This window comes from Mastomys coucha, unplaced genomic scaffold (assembly GCF_008632895.1).
Source record: "Mastomys coucha isolate ucsf_1 unplaced genomic scaffold, UCSF_Mcou_1 pScaffold16, whole genome shotgun sequence".
Classification (NCBI taxonomy): domain Eukaryota; kingdom Metazoa; phylum Chordata; class Mammalia; order Rodentia; family Muridae; genus Mastomys; species Mastomys coucha.
Genome location: NW_022196898.1, coordinates 43937828 through 43954751, shown reverse-complemented (window position 1 = coordinate 43954751; position 16924 = coordinate 43937828). Strand labels below are relative to the sequence as shown.

Here is a 16924-nt window from a genome sequence, read left to right as displayed (position 1 = left end):
GAGGAAAGGCAGTGCATGCCTCTGTTTCCTTAGCTATAAAACAGGAGATAATACTCCATAAAGTTCCCTGTGGAGATCAAATGAGCCAGTATGTTGAAAGGGCTTAAAATACTCCCTATCACATCAAGTGTTCTGCAGGTGTTGACTAAATTTTACCAAGGATTTTATTTCAGTTTCTCTTGTTTGTAATACTTTTTATTTGTGGTCAAATATTTCTTAGTCACAAGGCATTAACAACGGCTATGTCATAGATATTCCAACCCCAATGCACCTTTGAAATAATGTTGGGCTAGAAGCAGGTGTGTGTTTTAATGTACTGGGGTTTGAACCTAGGGCCTCAGTGCATTCCGGCCAAACCTTCCGAGATACACCCCTAAGCTCTGACTAATGGCTTGTAAATCCTTCAATCAGAGGCACCAAGCTTTTCCACAGACCCAACCACAAATGGTTGTGTCTACTCATTTTACTCTTTGAGAAAATGAATTGCACAGAAAACAATCCAGCAAAGATTTGAAACTAATTGGTAACTTTATTAATGATAATAACAGTGTCTACCCACTTGAAAATGCACATGCAGTAAACAGAATTTATTCATCCATGACAATGTCTGGAATTTTCTTTTGGATTCACCAAGCTCCTGCAATCAGCTCCAATAGCCCTTACCATAAAGCAGAATTGAGAAACTGATCAGACCATCAAGTATCTTCACCCACAAAATCAAAACTTCAAAGGAAAAATTCAGTATGCTACACTCCACAGAAGAAAACCAAGGCCGCTGTCCTCAGGTAGGAGACAAGAGTGGGCGGTGTTGGCTCACAGGTCGGCCAGCGGACCAACCCACTTAGCTTCTATTAACTTCACTATTCGCTCCAAAGCCTATCCTGCAGAGCCCTCCGAAATGTAAATGATAAGGACAGTTGTAAATTGGAAGTTCATCTCAGTAGGGGATAGAAAAATTAGGAATGGGGATGGTGGGAGCAATAAAAGGTCCCTCCCCCTCAAAGCCAAAGCTCTTGATTTAATACAAATCCAAGAGCTTACTCTAAATTGGCAAAATTAAGGGAACTATTATGGCCAACCCCTGATAACACACACCCAAGAGCTTACTCTAAATTGGCAAAATTAAGGAAACTATTATGGCCAAGCCCTGGCAACATACACACACACACACACACACACACACACACACACACACACACGAACACAAACACATGGCTTACAAGCTGGGGTCCAGCTAGTCCAACAATGGCTGTCTACCAAGGGAAGGTCCAATAGTCCAGTAGTTGTTCAGTCCACAAGGCTGGATGTCTCAGCTGGTCTTCAGTGTATGCCAGAATCCTGAAGAAGCAGGCTCTAATGCCAGTGAAGGACTAGACTTGCCATCTCGAGCAAGCAGGCAAAAAATCAAGCTTCTTTCTTCCATCTCCTTAATAGAAGCTGCCAGCAGGTTTGGCCCAGATTAAAGGTAGAAGAGATCCAGATAAAAAGCAGTTCTTCTCATTTCAAATTATGGAATTAAGAAAAAAAAATCTAACACAGGTGAATCCAGCTGCTTCAGGTGACAACCAAGAACAGCCACTACAGTAACTATAACTAAAGACAGATTTGGGGAAAAAATCCCCAAAACATTTACATTCCAACGCGTTTTCACATACATCTAATGGACAAGGCCCCTGCTGCCCCAGCCTTCATACAAAAATTAATTCAATAAGTAATTTTAAAAAGTAGCATCTGCTGTGGTTAAGGCATTCATTGGTGGGCTCTGAAGGTATAAACATGTCCGGCCAGCTTGACCAGCCACAGTGCGAACAAGAAAGCAAAGGGACTTAAGACAACTTCTCGTGGAGACATGACAGGAAGGAAAAAGCTAATTCCTGATGTGTGGACTAGAAAGACCACTTCCTGGGTCCAGAGAGAAAAGCAGTAGTGTCCTTGCGGGAAGCTGCACTGCAGAGGTTAGCGCAAAATATTAAAAGGAAAACAAAAACAAAAACAGAACAAAACAAACAATGCAAGCAAGCCACGAACAGGGATTCTAAGGCCTGATAGAGAACCACAACACACTCCTACCAAATCCGCAGCAACCGTTTGTAAAGCAGTAAATTAGAGGGACAACGCCCTAAGGACCCGGAACTGCTGGTGCCCGGGACACAAGTAAAGGGACAGTAGCGGTTTCAGTTGTAGACAGCTGGTACCCAGCATTCGTCGACACAGACTTAGCTTTGTCCTGGAGCCCTTTTAATCGCCAAGGTAAGGAAATCATCTCACTTTAAGTCGACTTTAAGTAAAAGGGACCGGGACACAACTGTCTAGAACCATCTCCGTTATCCTGGTCTAAAAAGAACTCCAAGAAACTAGGTAGGGCGCAAACAGATACCCACAGGGAAACTCAAAAACCACAAAGGCTTAAAACTTCTGAAGTGTACCCTTTACAAGACCCTTAAAGTAACTGAAATAGGAACTAGAAACTAATGCAAGTGGACAAAGCTCTCTCCTGATTTGAACGGATGACCGCAAGAGCCTTTAAAGACCAAAAGGACCAGCGAGCGCCTCATCCAGAGGGGCCTCTACTTGGCGCTGGTGTACTTGGTGACCGCCTTGGTGCCCTCCGACACGGCATGCTTAGCCAGTTCTCCAGGCAGTAGAAGGCGCACCGCCGTCTGGATCTCCCGCGATGTGATTGTAGACCGCTTGTTGTAATGCGCCAGGCGAGAAGCCTCATTTGCTATGCGCTCGAAGATGTCATTGACAAATGAGTTCATGATGCCCATGGCCTTGGACGAGATGCCCGTGTCCGGATGCACCTGCTTCAGCACTTTGTACACATAGATGGAGTAGCTCTCCTTGCGGCTGCGCTTACGCTTCTTGCCGTCTTTCTTTTGCGCCTTGGTGACAGCCTTCTTGGAACCCTTCTTGGGAGCCGGGGCAGATTTGGCCAGTTCAGGCATGATTGAAAGCAAACAGTAGAAAACAGTCTAGTAAGTAGAAAAACAATCAGGGACCCAGAGGATCTGAGCCCTTTACGAACGCCCTATGCAAATTAGGTCTCAAAGTACTTTTAATTTTCATTGGCCCATACTCGAAACTTGCGTTTTCAGTACAAGCCTAAATTTTCAGATTTCATTGGACTTCTCTGGGGCCAAATAACAACCAATGAAAAGCTCCCTCCTGACCCCACCCCTAGGAACGCCTATAAAGGCCTTAGAGACGAACCAACCTAGCTTCATAGAAGTTGTCACCCCGGTTAGTCGTACTTATAAGCTTAAGTTATGTCCGGCCGTGGCAAGCAAGGAGGCAAGGCCCGCGCCAAGGCCAAGTCGCGGTCGTCCCGCGCCGGGCTGCAGTTCCCGGTGGGGCGGGTGCACCGGCTGCTGCGCAAGGGCAACTACGCGGAGCGCGTGGGCGCCGGCGCGCCGGTGTACATGGCGGCGGTGCTGGAGTACCTGACGGCCGAGATCCTGGAGCTGGCGGGCAACGCGGCCCGCGACAACAAGAAGACGCGCATCATCCCGCGCCACCTGCAGCTGGCCATCCGCAACGACGAGGAGCTCAACAAGCTGCTGGGCAAAGTGACGATCGCTCAGGGCGGCGTCCTGCCCAACATCCAGGCCGTGCTGCTGCCCAAGAAGACTGAGAGCCATAAGGCTAAGAGCAAGTGAAATTCACACGAATCTTTAAAAAAAGGCTCTTTTTAGAGCCACCAAGTCTTCATAAAAGGAGCTAACGCGCTAGTTTGTGACCAGCCCTTTGGGTGACACTTTGGTGGCTCTTAAAAGAGCCTTTTTGTGTGGGAAGAGATAACAGTTATTTGTTCTTTCCAGGCTTATGACTCTCCGTTTTCTTCGGTAGTAAGACTGCCTGGATATTGGGGAGAACCCCGCCCTGGGCGATGGTGACTCCTCCTAGTAACTTGTTGAGCTCCTCGTCGTTCCTCACAGCTAGCTGCAGATGGCGCGGGATGATGCGCGTCTTCTTGTTATCGCGGGCCGCGTTGCCCGCCAGCTCCAGGATCTCGGCCGTCAGGTACTCCAGCACCGCCGCCATGTACACCGGCGCGCCGGCGCCCACGCGCTCCGCGTAGTTGCCCTTGCGCAGCAGCCGGTGCACCCGCCCCACCGGGAACTGCAGCCCGGCGCGGGACGACCGCGACTTAGCCTTGGCGCGGGCCTTGCCTCCTTGCTTGCCACGGCCGGACATGGCGGAATAGGCAATAACTGCTGCTTTTTCGAGGAAAGGATATGGGAAGGTGAAGCAATTTGGTGTAATTTATAAGACCTATCGGGAGGGGTGAAGGAAAGGTAGTTTGATTGGCTTAAAATGGAGCCGTGTCCAACAGCCAATGGGAAAGCAGAAGCTAGACTCAGTGGTTTACATCCTGCAGTACAGGAAATGACGGTCTTTTTGAAAAGGGAATTTACCAGTCGATAAGAGCCATATTTAAAGGTCCCTATTTACACCGCAGGATTTTTAAGGACAGAAGGATATCGCGGAGCTGTTTAGTGTAGTAACTTAACAGGTTTGCTTTGTTTGCCCAGTTAGAGCTGAAAAATCTAAACAACCAAGAGCACAAAACGCGAAACGCTCCCCCCGAAATATGGGATTCTGCTCTGGGCGCTCCGCCCCCGGAGCTTTAAATTACTCTCCAAGTCTCACCTTTGGTGTCTCACACAGGCAAGCTCCGTAAAGGAATTAATGAGGTTGGTTCGCGTTACCCTTGTTAGTGGCTCACCCCCTTCCTCATCTTTGCCTCCGAGTCGTTTGACCAAGGGCTAGATGACATTGTATCAACCTCTTTGACCTCCAGGAGGCGTCCGTCACCACCTTTTTCCTCTAGCTCTCAAGATGTCCTCTTTTGATCTCTCCTGGGATTTTCTTTACCTGCTCCGGTTCTCTCCCCACTCCTAAATCCACGAGTTCAGCTTAACTGCCCTCCCTATCCCCAGCTCTTCACTCTGGCGAGGCTTCCAAGCTTCCAGCTAATTCAGACTCGCTTCACAAGCTCAGACTCCAGTATCAGGCGTTTACCAGATGTTTAACTCGTTTATCTCAACAAGCATCATATAGCATCTGAAGATGAACTCTGCATTCCTTTGCCCTTTCCCAAGAATTGCACCCTAAAAATTCAGGTACCAAGGCAGACTGATAGGGAAGATACTAATCTTGCCTTTGTCACAACAGCGCATCCTGTCATTTACTTCTTTACCATCAAATCACCCATGTCCACTCGTGTTCCTCCCTAAGATTCCAGTGAAAGCCCCAAATTAATAGTTTTGTCTGCAGACTCTGGCTAGAACGATCATTCTCCAGCCCCATCTCTACCCTTGCACCTTTCCTTTAAAATCTTTAAGCCCCCTGTTTTTTCCCAGAATCGCTTCAGGCCCTGTACCCCGCAAAACCCTCCCCTTATTAATCCTATGAAGGCAATGTGCATATTAAAGAAAATAGTACCGTTCAGTTCTACCCTTTTAGGTTCTCTGTCATCCTCATAATTTTTTCATCTTTAGTATTCTTCGTCATCTTCATTTCTTTGGGTGTTTGTTTATTTTTATTTATGTGTATGGGTGTTTTGTCTGCCTGGTGCCAATGGTGGGCAGGGCCTCTAAACCCCTGGAAGTAAATGGCTGTTAGCCACCATGCGTGTGCTGGGAATTGACCCTGGGTTCCCATGACTATTGAGCCATCTCTTTAGCCCCTCAACCAGTACTTACTGAATGTGGTACTTACCGCTGCCAAATGAACATATGAGTCGTAAGACTAGTACAATGGAATCCATGATGAAATGTCTAGAAACAGCAGAAGGCTAGTGAATTATGTCAATTTAACCTTTGGTTGGTTGGTTGGTTGGTTGGTTTTTGGAGACAGGTTTTCTCTGTGTAGCCTTGGCTTCCTAGAACTTGCTTTGAAGGCCAGGCTGGTCTTGAACTCAGTGATTCGTCTGCCACTGCCATTGCCTCCCAAGTGCTGGTCTTAAAGGCCTGCACCACTGCCACCCCGCAGTTAATGTTAGCTATATGCAGAAATTAGTCCTGGGAAAAATATTGTTATATACTTGGGTATGACTGGGCCCAAATCCCAGCATTTAAAGGTTGGGTTATGAGGACTGCCAAGAGTTCAAGACTAGCCTGGGCTAGTCAACAAAGGTGTTTGTTTCCTCAGTAAGTAAAATGTGGCATAATTCAGAAAATAATTGTAACCTTTTTTTGATCATTTCATTTCAGAAATGAATGAGTTTATAGGAAGGTCTGATTCACAGGGCTCACAGGTAGCATTTATGGTGGGAATATGTGGTGCTTCTCCAACATTAGCAATATATATAGAAAGCATTTGCTGCTCCTGCAGAGGAAGTGGGTTCGGCTCCAAGTACCCACATGGTGGCTCACAACCATGTATAACTCCACCTCCCAAGAAATACATGCAGGTAGACTAAATACTAAGACACATAAAACAAATGGAGGTAGTAGTGCTCACCTTTAAGCCTAGCACTCAGGAAGAGATGGAACTCTGAGTTTGAGGCCAGTCTGGTCCACAGAGTGAGTTCCAGGATAGCCAGGGATACACAGAGAGACTCTGTCTGGGGGTTGATGGTGTGGGGGTGGGGGGAGCCTGTTAGGGGAACTGTATCTAATTTTGGAAGTTACACTTTCATCCTAAACTATTCTTAAGTTTGCAGGGTATTTTGTTAGCATTAGACAGCCGTTCTGCTATGCAAGTTCTAACAGCATCAACTTTTGAGGCATTGGTGGCTAAGAACAAAACCCAGATAACAGGGAAATCCTGTACACACATCCCTGGCACCTTGTGAGGCTCTGCTTGAAGAGCCAGTGAACCCCCTCTCCTTGACCTCTGGTTTTCTTCTCAGTGACCTGTGTTATGAAGAAGGCTAAAGGGATGGAGACTACTGAACCCAAATGTGATTCACCCTGTGCTATAGGCCATCTACAAAGTGGATATAATTTTCTGTCTCATGGATAAAGAAAAAAGGGTTCAGAGGAATTTAGGCCCTTGTTTAAGGTCATGTAGTCCCTCACCAACCTAAGCACTTCAGATTCAAAATATGCTCTTTATAACTTTATTCATAATCTTTCACTAACCAGATATTGGACTTAATGAAGTCACTTGTCCACCATTACTTTCATAAGGGAGAGTTATTTTTGAGATTTTAAATTCCATACAAAATCTTATTAGGTAAGTCTACATAGGCCAGTATGTATCCGGCTCTATAATTGTCTATTGCTCCCTAGAGCTCCCTTCCTAGCCTTAACCAGAGCCTTCCTAGAGCAGACAAACAGGACAGTTGTAGAGTGCACGCTAATAGGCTGGCTGATATTTCCTGTGATACCTCTGGGATTGTTTGACAAAGGCAGCAGGGTGCCTTCCCAAACAGTTTAATTAAGCAAACATTTATTTAGAGCTCTCCCTCCAGCCACAGTCCCTCCCTTCCTCTCTCCTCCCCTCCCCTCCTCTTCCCTCCCCTCCCCCTTACTGCATGGCAGTCCATTCCTGAGAGATGAGCCAGGCCTTTCCATAGCTCGACCACTGAGCCTTCGGTTGCCTGGCTCACGTGCTTCTCTTTGGACCCAGCCATGTTCTCGCCTTTCCAGTTTCCACCCCAGTTCCTTCCGGAGGGTTTCCCCACTTCTACACAAATGCCTGGGTGTGTCCACATAGCTCTGTCATGGGTTCGAAAGTGAAAGCATCTGCCCCTCTACTTTAATATTTATTTCACCTCCCTGTTTTCTTTATATCAAGTTACTGATTCTTTCTACCTACCTTATAGTAGGTAATTAACTATTTTGATATAAATTAACTAAACAATACTTTTAGAGAATTCATAGTTTTTTTCCTATGATATTTTTTCTCCACAACACTTTCCAGGTGCCACCAAATGCTGGAACATGTCTCAGCTGGTAGAGTGCTGCCTAGCACACACACACAGGGAACTGGGCTGGCTCGCTAGCACCCCACTGTAGTGATAATCCTGGAACTTTGGTTTTGAAAAGGAAAAGTTTGAAAAAGAAAAGTTCAGCACAAGCTTGCATACGTAAGCCTGAGATTGAAAGAGTTATGTTTGAGACTGGTGTTAGCTAAATGAGAGGATTACCAAAGGGGCCCAGGCCTTTGAATACAGATCAAAGTAAAGAAGAAAAAGCTGTTGGGTATCCTGAGGACTGACAGGTCAGGAAGACATAAAACATGAAGATAGGGCAAAAATGCAAGGACATCTTTGGAGCCTAGGCGTCTGGGACGTGCCCGAACGGACATTGAGAAATGGGCCACCTGGCCCTCTTAGATTAGCTTAAAGTCAACTAGAAACCTTGATTAGCATTCCCCTTTCACTCCAAAAAGTCAACTAGAAACCTTGATTAGCATTCCCCTTTCACTCCAATAGCAATCCCCTTCACTCCCCTTTTTTTAGGAATTTTCAATTATAATCTGCACGAACTACATTTAAAATAACCAATCATGTATAGCCACCCTGATTCCTTTGTTCCCTCAGACCTTTTCCCTATATAAACCCCTAACTTTCAAGCCTCATGGTCACTTTCCCATCTCCTGCGTGAGTTTGAGAGACTGCCTGGCGCTCCGCCATTAAAAAGCTGCCTCATGGCTGGGCGGTGGTGGCGCATGCCTTTAATCCCAGCACTCGGGAGGCAGAAGCAGGCAGATTTCTGAGTTCGAGGCCAGCCTGGTCTACAGAGTGAGTTCCAGGATAGCCAGGACTACACAGAGAAACCCTGTCTCGAAAAAACAAAACAAAACAAAAAAAAGCTGCCTCATGCTTTTGCATCAAGCCGGTCTCTCGTGTTTCTTTGGGTGTGCACCTTCCCGAGACTTGAGTGGGGGTCCCTTTCGGGGGTCTTACAGTTTCTTTAAAAAACAGAAATATTATAAGAACAAGTGTCATCACTGGTCCTCGATTCCCCTCAGGGTATCCACCCACTGGGCCTGAAGGGGAAGATAAAGCCTGGGACTGGTGGAACTGGTTTGATTCCCCGTGAGTGCAGAGAGTATGTGAGAGACTGGAAGAGAGAAGGCCTTCTTCAGGAGTTCTAGGTTAGGCTCTTTAAGATGAAGATAAAGGCCTTCCCCTGGGCCAATCTTTTTTGTTTGTTTGTTTGTTTTTGTTTTTTGAGACAGGGTTTCTCTGTATAGCCTTGGCTGTCCTGGAACTCACTCTGTAGACCAGGCTGGACTCCCCCTTGGCCAATCTTAGTGAAGAGACAGTTCTTGCTTGTTTATACTGGTTTATTTGATGGTGGAGGTGAACATATACACCTTGCTCAGTGTAACCCAGGGATTAAATACCTTTTGCAGAAAGGAATGACCCAAAAAGGGAAGCTCTTTGGCTAAACAGTCCAGGGACTATCTAGATATCTCATTAACTTGGAGAACTCCAGGTTTTTATGCTACAGGACTGATTGCTAGGGTCCTCATGTTCGTGGCTATGTGTTCTAGAGCAGGTAAGGAAGGCAGGGAATGGCTTCACTCCTGCCGGTCTCAGTTCTGAGATTCCCGGCATCTGAGCTCACTCCTTCTTGCTAGTTCTTATATCTGTCTGGTAACATCATCCCACATGCCCTACAGAGACTCTTGTTTGTTTAAAAAAAAAAGTGTGGGGGTGGGCAGCTAGTGAGAGTCACCCCTCCCATAAAAACCTTAAGTATTTAAAGGTAGCTAGAGGAGAGACATTTTCTTCAGATCTGGAGCCACAGATAAGTTTCATGTTCCTGTAAATAACCTACCCATGCTCCTAAAACCAATAGTAGTTAAACTCAGTGAGTCACAAAAGGAAAGAGAGACATGGAAAAAAATAGTAAGAAAGATTTAAATATAAACATTTACAAAAGGAAGGTTCTTATAATGGTTATCTGAGGGACAGTAGTATTAAATTGCCGCCTTCTGAAGCCCTGGAAATTTCTTCTCTCTTGACATGGGTGCATTCAGTAAAACCATACCGCACAATTAAGATTCTTAAATTTAGTGTGTGTGAATCATGCCTCAGTGAATGTAAACATAAAGTGGGATGGCATTGTGAGGGAATGGTGAGGGGTTGTTGGTCACCCCAACCTCAGGTTACATGTTTGTCCTACGCTGTGTCTGACTATATATAAATTAGCCTCCATGATTTCTTAGGGCCTGATGCCTCACAAAATCTTGATCTGCCCAAGACAGACCTTTTAGCAAATAACAGTTACTGCAATTATGATTGTATTAAAAACAAAGATGAAAAGCTTGCTATAAACAACTTGTACTGAATTTTTTTCTTTTAAAATGAATAAATAAATAATAAAATTAGCAATTTTAACTTATCAAGTTCAGTTCATTTATGTGTATGTCATGACCATTAGTAACTGAGGGTGTATATTTAGATATATTTGTTACATCTTTATGTCTCTATTTACTTGCCTTAATATGCTATTTTTACTCACTCATTCTTATTGAATGACTCTGGCCATTGTATACTTGTGGTCACCCTAAAAGTTAAGTTTACCTTCTAAAGTACTAGCATGGTCCAGTGTTCTAAGCCTTCATAAAAGAAGACTCTGTAGAAGCTCCACAAAACATCCTTTGCAAATGTAGTAATAATAATGTTGGCCGCTTCCTTTATTGGGTGCTTTGGTTCCTTTATTGATCCAATACATTCTTTTGGTTGTTAAGACAGATCTTGCTATTGCGCCATCTGACCTCACAGTCATCTTACCTTCAGCCTTTCCTAGGCATGACAGTCGTGGATGTGGGCCATCATGTTGAAGGTATTTATTTCATGTACTATAGCTTATGGAACACCTAAGTATGCTAACCATGAACTTGGCTTCACACATACAGAATACAGTCAATGTCATGTCCTCTCCCCTGAGGCCTTTTCCCACAGGGTTAGTTGTCTATTGCCCATTGAGATCTCAAATGTCATCTCCACAGCAAGGCTTTTCAGGGCCACAGCTTCCCAGCATTCCCTGCCACTGTGGATTAGCAAGTCTCTAGTCCATGACCAAACGATTGAGCCTTTCTACGGCCTTTGGATCCATGAGTGCCTCCCTCTAGGATGTCTTGATGCCACTCACGTTCTTCTGACCTACAATATTCACAAAGGCTTCTCATGTCCCTCTGCTGCCTCAAATATACTCCTCACATACAAGCCAGAGTTGTCGTTCAAGTAAACACGTTCATTCTGTTTTCTTTTCCTTCTTTATGATTCTTTTATGGGACTGGGGTGCTTCAGAGATTCACCAGTCTGACCATGAGTGAATTTTAACAAAGAATAGGCATTTATGCAGATCTCCATCTGAAAGGGCCAGGTCTACACCTATAGGCTAAGAACATAAAGTTACATTCTGTTTACATGAAAGCAGAAGGCTACATTCTGTTTTGCAGACTTGGTTATCTGGAACAAATAAGCTTCTGTTTACAGAAGCAGAAACTGCAGTTAACCTAATGATCTATTAGCATATAAACAACAGTCTGGTTAAAATTGCACAGGACCAGACAATTACAAAAACAACGGTAACAGACCTTAAGGTTTGAAGGCCAACTTTGTTTATTAGTTCTCTTAAGCACAGTAATTCTTTTAAACATAAAGATTGCCATCACAACTCTTTTTTTTAACCATATGCTTTCTCTTCAAGTGATTTCATACACACCCCACAGAACAGGCAACAATCCTGGTAATTGTTTTTTATCTTCAATAATTCCTGACTAAGAGCCCCTCAGTATGTTTCCTAAGTTCTAAAATTAGTGCACAAAACTGCCACAGACCTGGTTCGTTACAGGGACCTCGTTTTCCACGGGATGAGAGTTCTGGTCAGGTGGGCAACAAGTTGGTGAATGACAGACAGCTGAATCTGAATGTATTTCTTAAAAATGGCATGAGGTTTTTACAGTCATTGCAAAAGAGAAATGGAAAATCTAGCAGCTCAGTAGTCGAGGTACATCTGAGACCACCTGAAACACACTGGGTCTAAAGCAGCCACCTCTTCTGGACAGGTGCTGCACACACACCCCCACACACACCGCCCAAGCGCTCTGGGCCAGGGGGCTGTGGACTGCAAGAATCTAAGTCCTAGTCCATCTAAGTTCTAGTTCTAGTTAGAGTGCCCGCGCCCCTGCACAAAGTGAAAACCAGGCTTATATGGTATACAGAAAACAGGGCGAATGACAAAAGTCTCATAGGCAGGTGACATCAAGGTCAGTAAGATCACATAGGCAAGGGATGGTTACATCAAGGTCGGTAAGATTAGGTATCCAGGTGTGAAGAGGGCAGAAGAGCAGGGTGCCCTCCCTGCTGGGGCTATTTTGGTATTCCCATGCTAATTCTCTGGGTCTGCTGGAGGCAAGCACCAGGAAGTTCCGATCTAACAGTTCTCGCTAATGCCCTTGAGTGAGGGAAGCCCTTCCGATTACTCTCTAGTATGTAAAACAGTTCTGTCTTCTGTGGGACTGCCCTGAGAATTCTAACTATGTGTCTTACCTCTGTTGCTAACTCCGAGGTCATCCTGTCTGATAAGGCAGATTCCTTGTGAGAAATTCCAAGCTAAGGACAGCTTGGAATTAAATTAGGATATGTTGGAACAGTGTGCTGGCCAGGAGACAATGCCTAATCTTAAATTTAGCCATTAATGAATCATTCCTTGGGGTACTTTTTATGCCTAAATAAGAGGGCGTGTTGACAATTGGAAATACTAATCTGGAACATGGCTGAGTTAGGAGATGCCAAAGACTGTCTGAATATCCAGGAGGCACAGACTCCCTTTGAAGTCATAACGCCTCTTATCCTTAATCAGGCTTTTACCCCCGATATTTTGGATTTTACTGGAGTAAACGAGTGGGTGTGGCACAAAACAATAATAAAAAACAAAAAAGTCACATACACTCAAAACACATTGTTCCTTCCTATTTCAAAAGAAAAGCATCCCAGGATGTTCAATTGATATCCCGGACCTCAGATAATGCAAACCCTCTGTACCCAGTCATCCCTCTAGGGACTGGTTCTAGTTTGGGTACCAATACAGCACGGCTGAAGTGGCTTGTAAAATGGTGTAATGTTTTTGTCCCTTCTTTTTCTATTATTGTTTTGCAGTGCTGGAGTTGAACAAAGGGCTAGTGTTGCGTAGCAGTTTCATCCATGACTGATAGATTCCATCTGCAGGGAAACTCTGAAGGCAGAAAATAACCAACTCAAAACAGCTTCAGGTAGTCCCTGAAACTGATCAGATTCTCAAGGTCCCTCCCTCCCCAAGAGTACACAGTGAAGACTGCTAAGGTCTGAAAATCACTGAAGGAAGTCCCCAGACTCAGATAGTATGCAAAAACAAAGAGTTTATTCTGCAAAAAACAACCAGCATGCAGGGCCAACCATTCTTTGAAATGGTGACCCTAGACAAAGGCATGCAGGCCTTCTTATAAGGAAACAGGGAACTCTCTAGAAGGATTAGATAGTCTAAAACTTCATTGGTGGGTGCTAGGGGGTGACAGGTGGTCAGTGGTCTGCATTCCTGTGTCATGAATGTTTAACCATAGGATGAAATAGGGCTGCCTAGCACAGATGGCCCATTCTGAGATATTTCCCCATTTTTATGACTATCCCCAGGCTGTTCTTTGGGAGGGGGGTTTTATGGTCTTGGTCTGGATTTTATCATCTGTTCCTAGAGCTGGTGTCTTATGGCTTAGTTTCTGGGGCTGTTTTCTGAAGACAGTGCCTCGCAGCCTTTTTTGAAGTCAGGCCTGGTCCTTAGAATGGAGGCAAATGGGGTTTACGTTGCCCACTCAGAGTGACTCTAGAGAAGCCAAGCTCCCTGAAAAGTTTAGACCAACTGAGTCACTAGGAAAAGACACTCTCCCATCTGTTGAGCTGCTATAGGCTGTGTACTGTACTCCAGGCTCCCAGCTTTTGTGAGCTGTTGTCCATGCTGGGGTAGGCTTTGGTAATGCAGCTGGTCTGAGTCATTTCTGTTTCCGTAAGTAACCCCAATGTTGGGTTCAGAGTGGAAGCCAAGAAAATTCACTTTAGAGATGGAAGCTTTAAAATGAAAGCTTTCTTTTCTGACCACTCAGGGAAGTGGGCAATTCAAGATCTGAATGAGTCCCTGAAGAGAAATTATACATTTTTAAAGGATGTGAACCCAAAATTGGGGGGGGGCTGGGGAGAGCTGCAGTGTTATGCAATTGTATTTTGACATTATAGGTTAAACAAGGGAGTACTAGTGGAGACTGGGCCATATTCAGAATGCCTGGCTTCAAGGTCCTTAATGCATTCTCCTAGACACTGGGTCCAGAGCTCAGAGTGATAAGAGGACAAAGGAACAGGTCAGCTGCATGCAGTTAATTAATGCAGAACAGGCAACGGGTTATATATATATGTTTATAACTAATGCACTTGGTGTAGATAAGAGCAGTTTCTATATTCTTTACCTATTAGTAAATGCCTGTCTACAGCAATACTGAAAATACATGTTTTTTTCAATATAAAATTTAAATAGTCCAAACATATTAACTGTATATTTCAAAATAATACATCATTATTAATATTTTCTTAAATGGACATAAATATATAAAGTGTTTTTGTTTGTTTGTTTGTTTTGTATTTAGTAGAGCTTAAAATCTTGGCTCTTACTGTGGTAACTTGATACAAGAGTTACAAACATCAAGCAAAGCATTCAGTCTCACTCTTTGTTGTTCTGTTACAAACCCCTCCCAATTTAATTGTCTACATTTCTTTTGGGTATATAAATACTTTTAAAATATGTAAGCTGTTCTGAAAACCATAGTATAGTGTAAAAACATGAAATAAACAATACTACTAATAGAGAGGCTGAGATAGGAGAAGCAAGATCTCAAGACCATTATGTTGTACACAGCAAGACACTGTCACGAACAAACAAGCTGAAAGTATATATGAATTGTATAATATTGGACGTATTTCTCCAGTTACCAAATTAGAGAGACCATTGGATGACAGTCAATAAATTTCTAATTCCTCATATTTTTGGATTTCAATCAATTAGTGATTGATGGGGGAAGGCCCTGCCCATTATGGGTGGTGCCATCCTGGGCAGCTTGTCCTGGGTTATATAAGAAAGCAGGCTGAGTGAGCCAAGAGGAGCAAGCCAGTAAGCACCACTCCTCCATGGTCTCTGCAGCAGCTCCTGCCTCCAGGTTCCTGCCCTGCTTGAGTGCTTTGATAATGAACTGTGATGTGGAAGTGTAAGCAGAATAAACCCTTTCCTTCCCAGATTGTTTTGGTCATGGTGTTTTATCACAGCAACAGTAACCCTAACTAAGATACCAGGAAAAATTCTGTCACACAGAAACTAAGCAAGCACTTTTTTTGTTTGTTTGTTTTTTGAGACAAGGTTTCTCTGTATAGCCCTGGCTGTCCTGGAACTCACTCTGTAGACCAGGCTGTCCTGGAACTCAGAAATCCACCTGCCTCTGCCTCCCAAGTGCTGGGATTAAAGGTGTGCGCCACCACGCCTGGCTGTCACGTTTTATATATAGACACACACATATACCTTTTAAAAAACAACCTACAAACACACACACACAAGAACTTTCCTTAACAAACTTCAACTTTTATTTCATACTGACTGGTCTTAAAATTCTATTCTACAGCACAAATCAAGAATCCTAGCTTAAAATGAGTAAGAGAAGTCCACAGGCTACAGATAGCAATCTAAGGACAGGGTTGCAGCTCCCCCTGACAGTCCCAGACACAGAGAAGGCTGAAACAGGAGGATTGTCCTGAGCTCAGGAGTTTGATACTGGCCTTAGCAGCATCCCAAACCTCCATCTCCAAAGAGAAAAAGTCAAATCTCTGAAAGACTAAAATGAGGGGCTAACCCAGAACTCTAAGGGACTAAACTGAGGGGCTAGCCCAGAGCTCTGAAGGACTGAACTGAGGGGCTAGCCCAGATTGGGGAAGATGAACAGACAGCAGCCCAGCTGCTGGCAAGTAAGGATCATGGAACACTTTCTGCTCATTCAGATTGCCATGTAAGAAAATGGCTGGATTTTTAAATGTATTGGTAGAACATTAGGAACCTCCAGAGAAACAAAACCACAGAGATGGACGGATGGCAGGGTAAGGGATAGACAGGGACTGTTTGTATTCTTTGTATAACCTCAGGTGCACAAACGGAAATCATTGTTACACTTCCATCTCGGAATCTACCCCCAGTCTTGCCTGCTTTCCTCTCACCACTCCTTACAGTCAGTGTCCACCCGTTTCTACTACCTCCTTAGCTCAGATTAAGACAGGATGGATAGACAGGGAAAATTCAAGGAACCTAAGAAAGAAAAGGAGTCTGGACTCTGAGTCTGGCTCAAGTCTCTCCTGAGAGTGAGGCACTCTAGCACAGTTGTCAAAACTGCAGGAGGTTGCCTCCATAGAGGCAGCATTTCTCTTCTGTAGAGATGTTTCAGATAAGAATATTGAAATAGTCATGAAGCATGTATGTATGCACGGCTATTCACTTGTATGTATGGCTATCTGTATGTATCTATTTGTATTTATGGCTTTTAAATGTGATCTTAATCCTTACCCAGATACAAATCTAAAAATCCAAAAAATTCTGGATGGGACTCTTTCAAATTAGATTTTAAAACTTTGTTTGCAGTAAAGACACCTTAACTTCTCTGCATTCTACTGTGATGAAGTGATCAGCTGCGATCTTGTTCAATACTTCCTAGGGACCACTCTGTGATCTCCTCTGAGTTCCTTAGCAACGGTGGGATCTAAGCTCAGAAGACCCGGAAGTCCCGTATACATAAGGACACGGAAGTGAAACACTCTAGAGCTCATATCCACACCTGCGTGTTGATTCCCACTCGAAAATCTCTGCCAATGCCCTTCCTTTAGAACTCCAACTCCCCTTCACACTAGTGCATTCTAAATTTTTTTTTTTTTTTGGTGGCGTGAAGCTCAGCTGAA

General features: G+C 44.3%; 4 protein-coding genes across 11 annotated transcripts in view; 2 read left to right on the top strand and 2 right to left on the bottom strand.

The window, feature by feature from the left end:
* Positions 1-509: 509 nt before the first annotated feature.
* On the bottom strand, positions 510-3269 carry LOC116093447 (histone H2B type 2-E). The gene has a single exon (XM_031374882.1). The coding sequence runs from the start codon at positions 2946-2948 to the stop codon at positions 2568-2570; it is 381 nt and encodes a 126-aa protein (XP_031230742.1). The 5' UTR covers positions 2949-3269; the 3' UTR covers positions 510-2567.
* On the top strand, positions 3228-3704 carry LOC116093446 (histone H2A type 2-C). Its single transcript, XM_031374881.1, has one exon. It carries the CDS (start codon positions 3270-3272, stop codon positions 3657-3659), a length of 390 nt encoding a protein of 129 aa, XP_031230741.1. The 5' UTR covers positions 3228-3269; the 3' UTR covers positions 3660-3704.
* A 59-nt stretch (positions 3705-3763) lies between these two features.
* LOC116093445 (histone H2A type 2-B) lies at positions 3764-4227 on the bottom strand. The gene has a single exon (XM_031374880.1). The coding sequence runs from the start codon at positions 4195-4197 to the stop codon at positions 3805-3807; it is 393 nt and encodes a 130-aa protein (XP_031230740.1). The 5' UTR covers positions 4198-4227; the 3' UTR covers positions 3764-3804.
* Bola1 (bolA family member 1) overlaps positions 4129-16924 on the top strand; it is a 20183-nt gene continuing 7387 nt past the window's right edge. For 3 of the 8 annotated variants that reach the window (XM_031374872.1, XM_031374873.1, XM_031374874.1), the window contains exons 1-3: positions 4140-4246; positions 10664-10754; positions 13076-13188. The gene's annotated coding sequence lies outside the window, so the exon portion shown is untranslated. Of the gene's footprint in view, positions 4247-4380; positions 4698-10659; positions 10755-13075; positions 13189-16924 lie in introns of those variants that run through there. The other 5 variants (XM_031374879.1, XM_031374878.1, XM_031374875.1 and 2 more) reach the window with 4 other exon arrangements.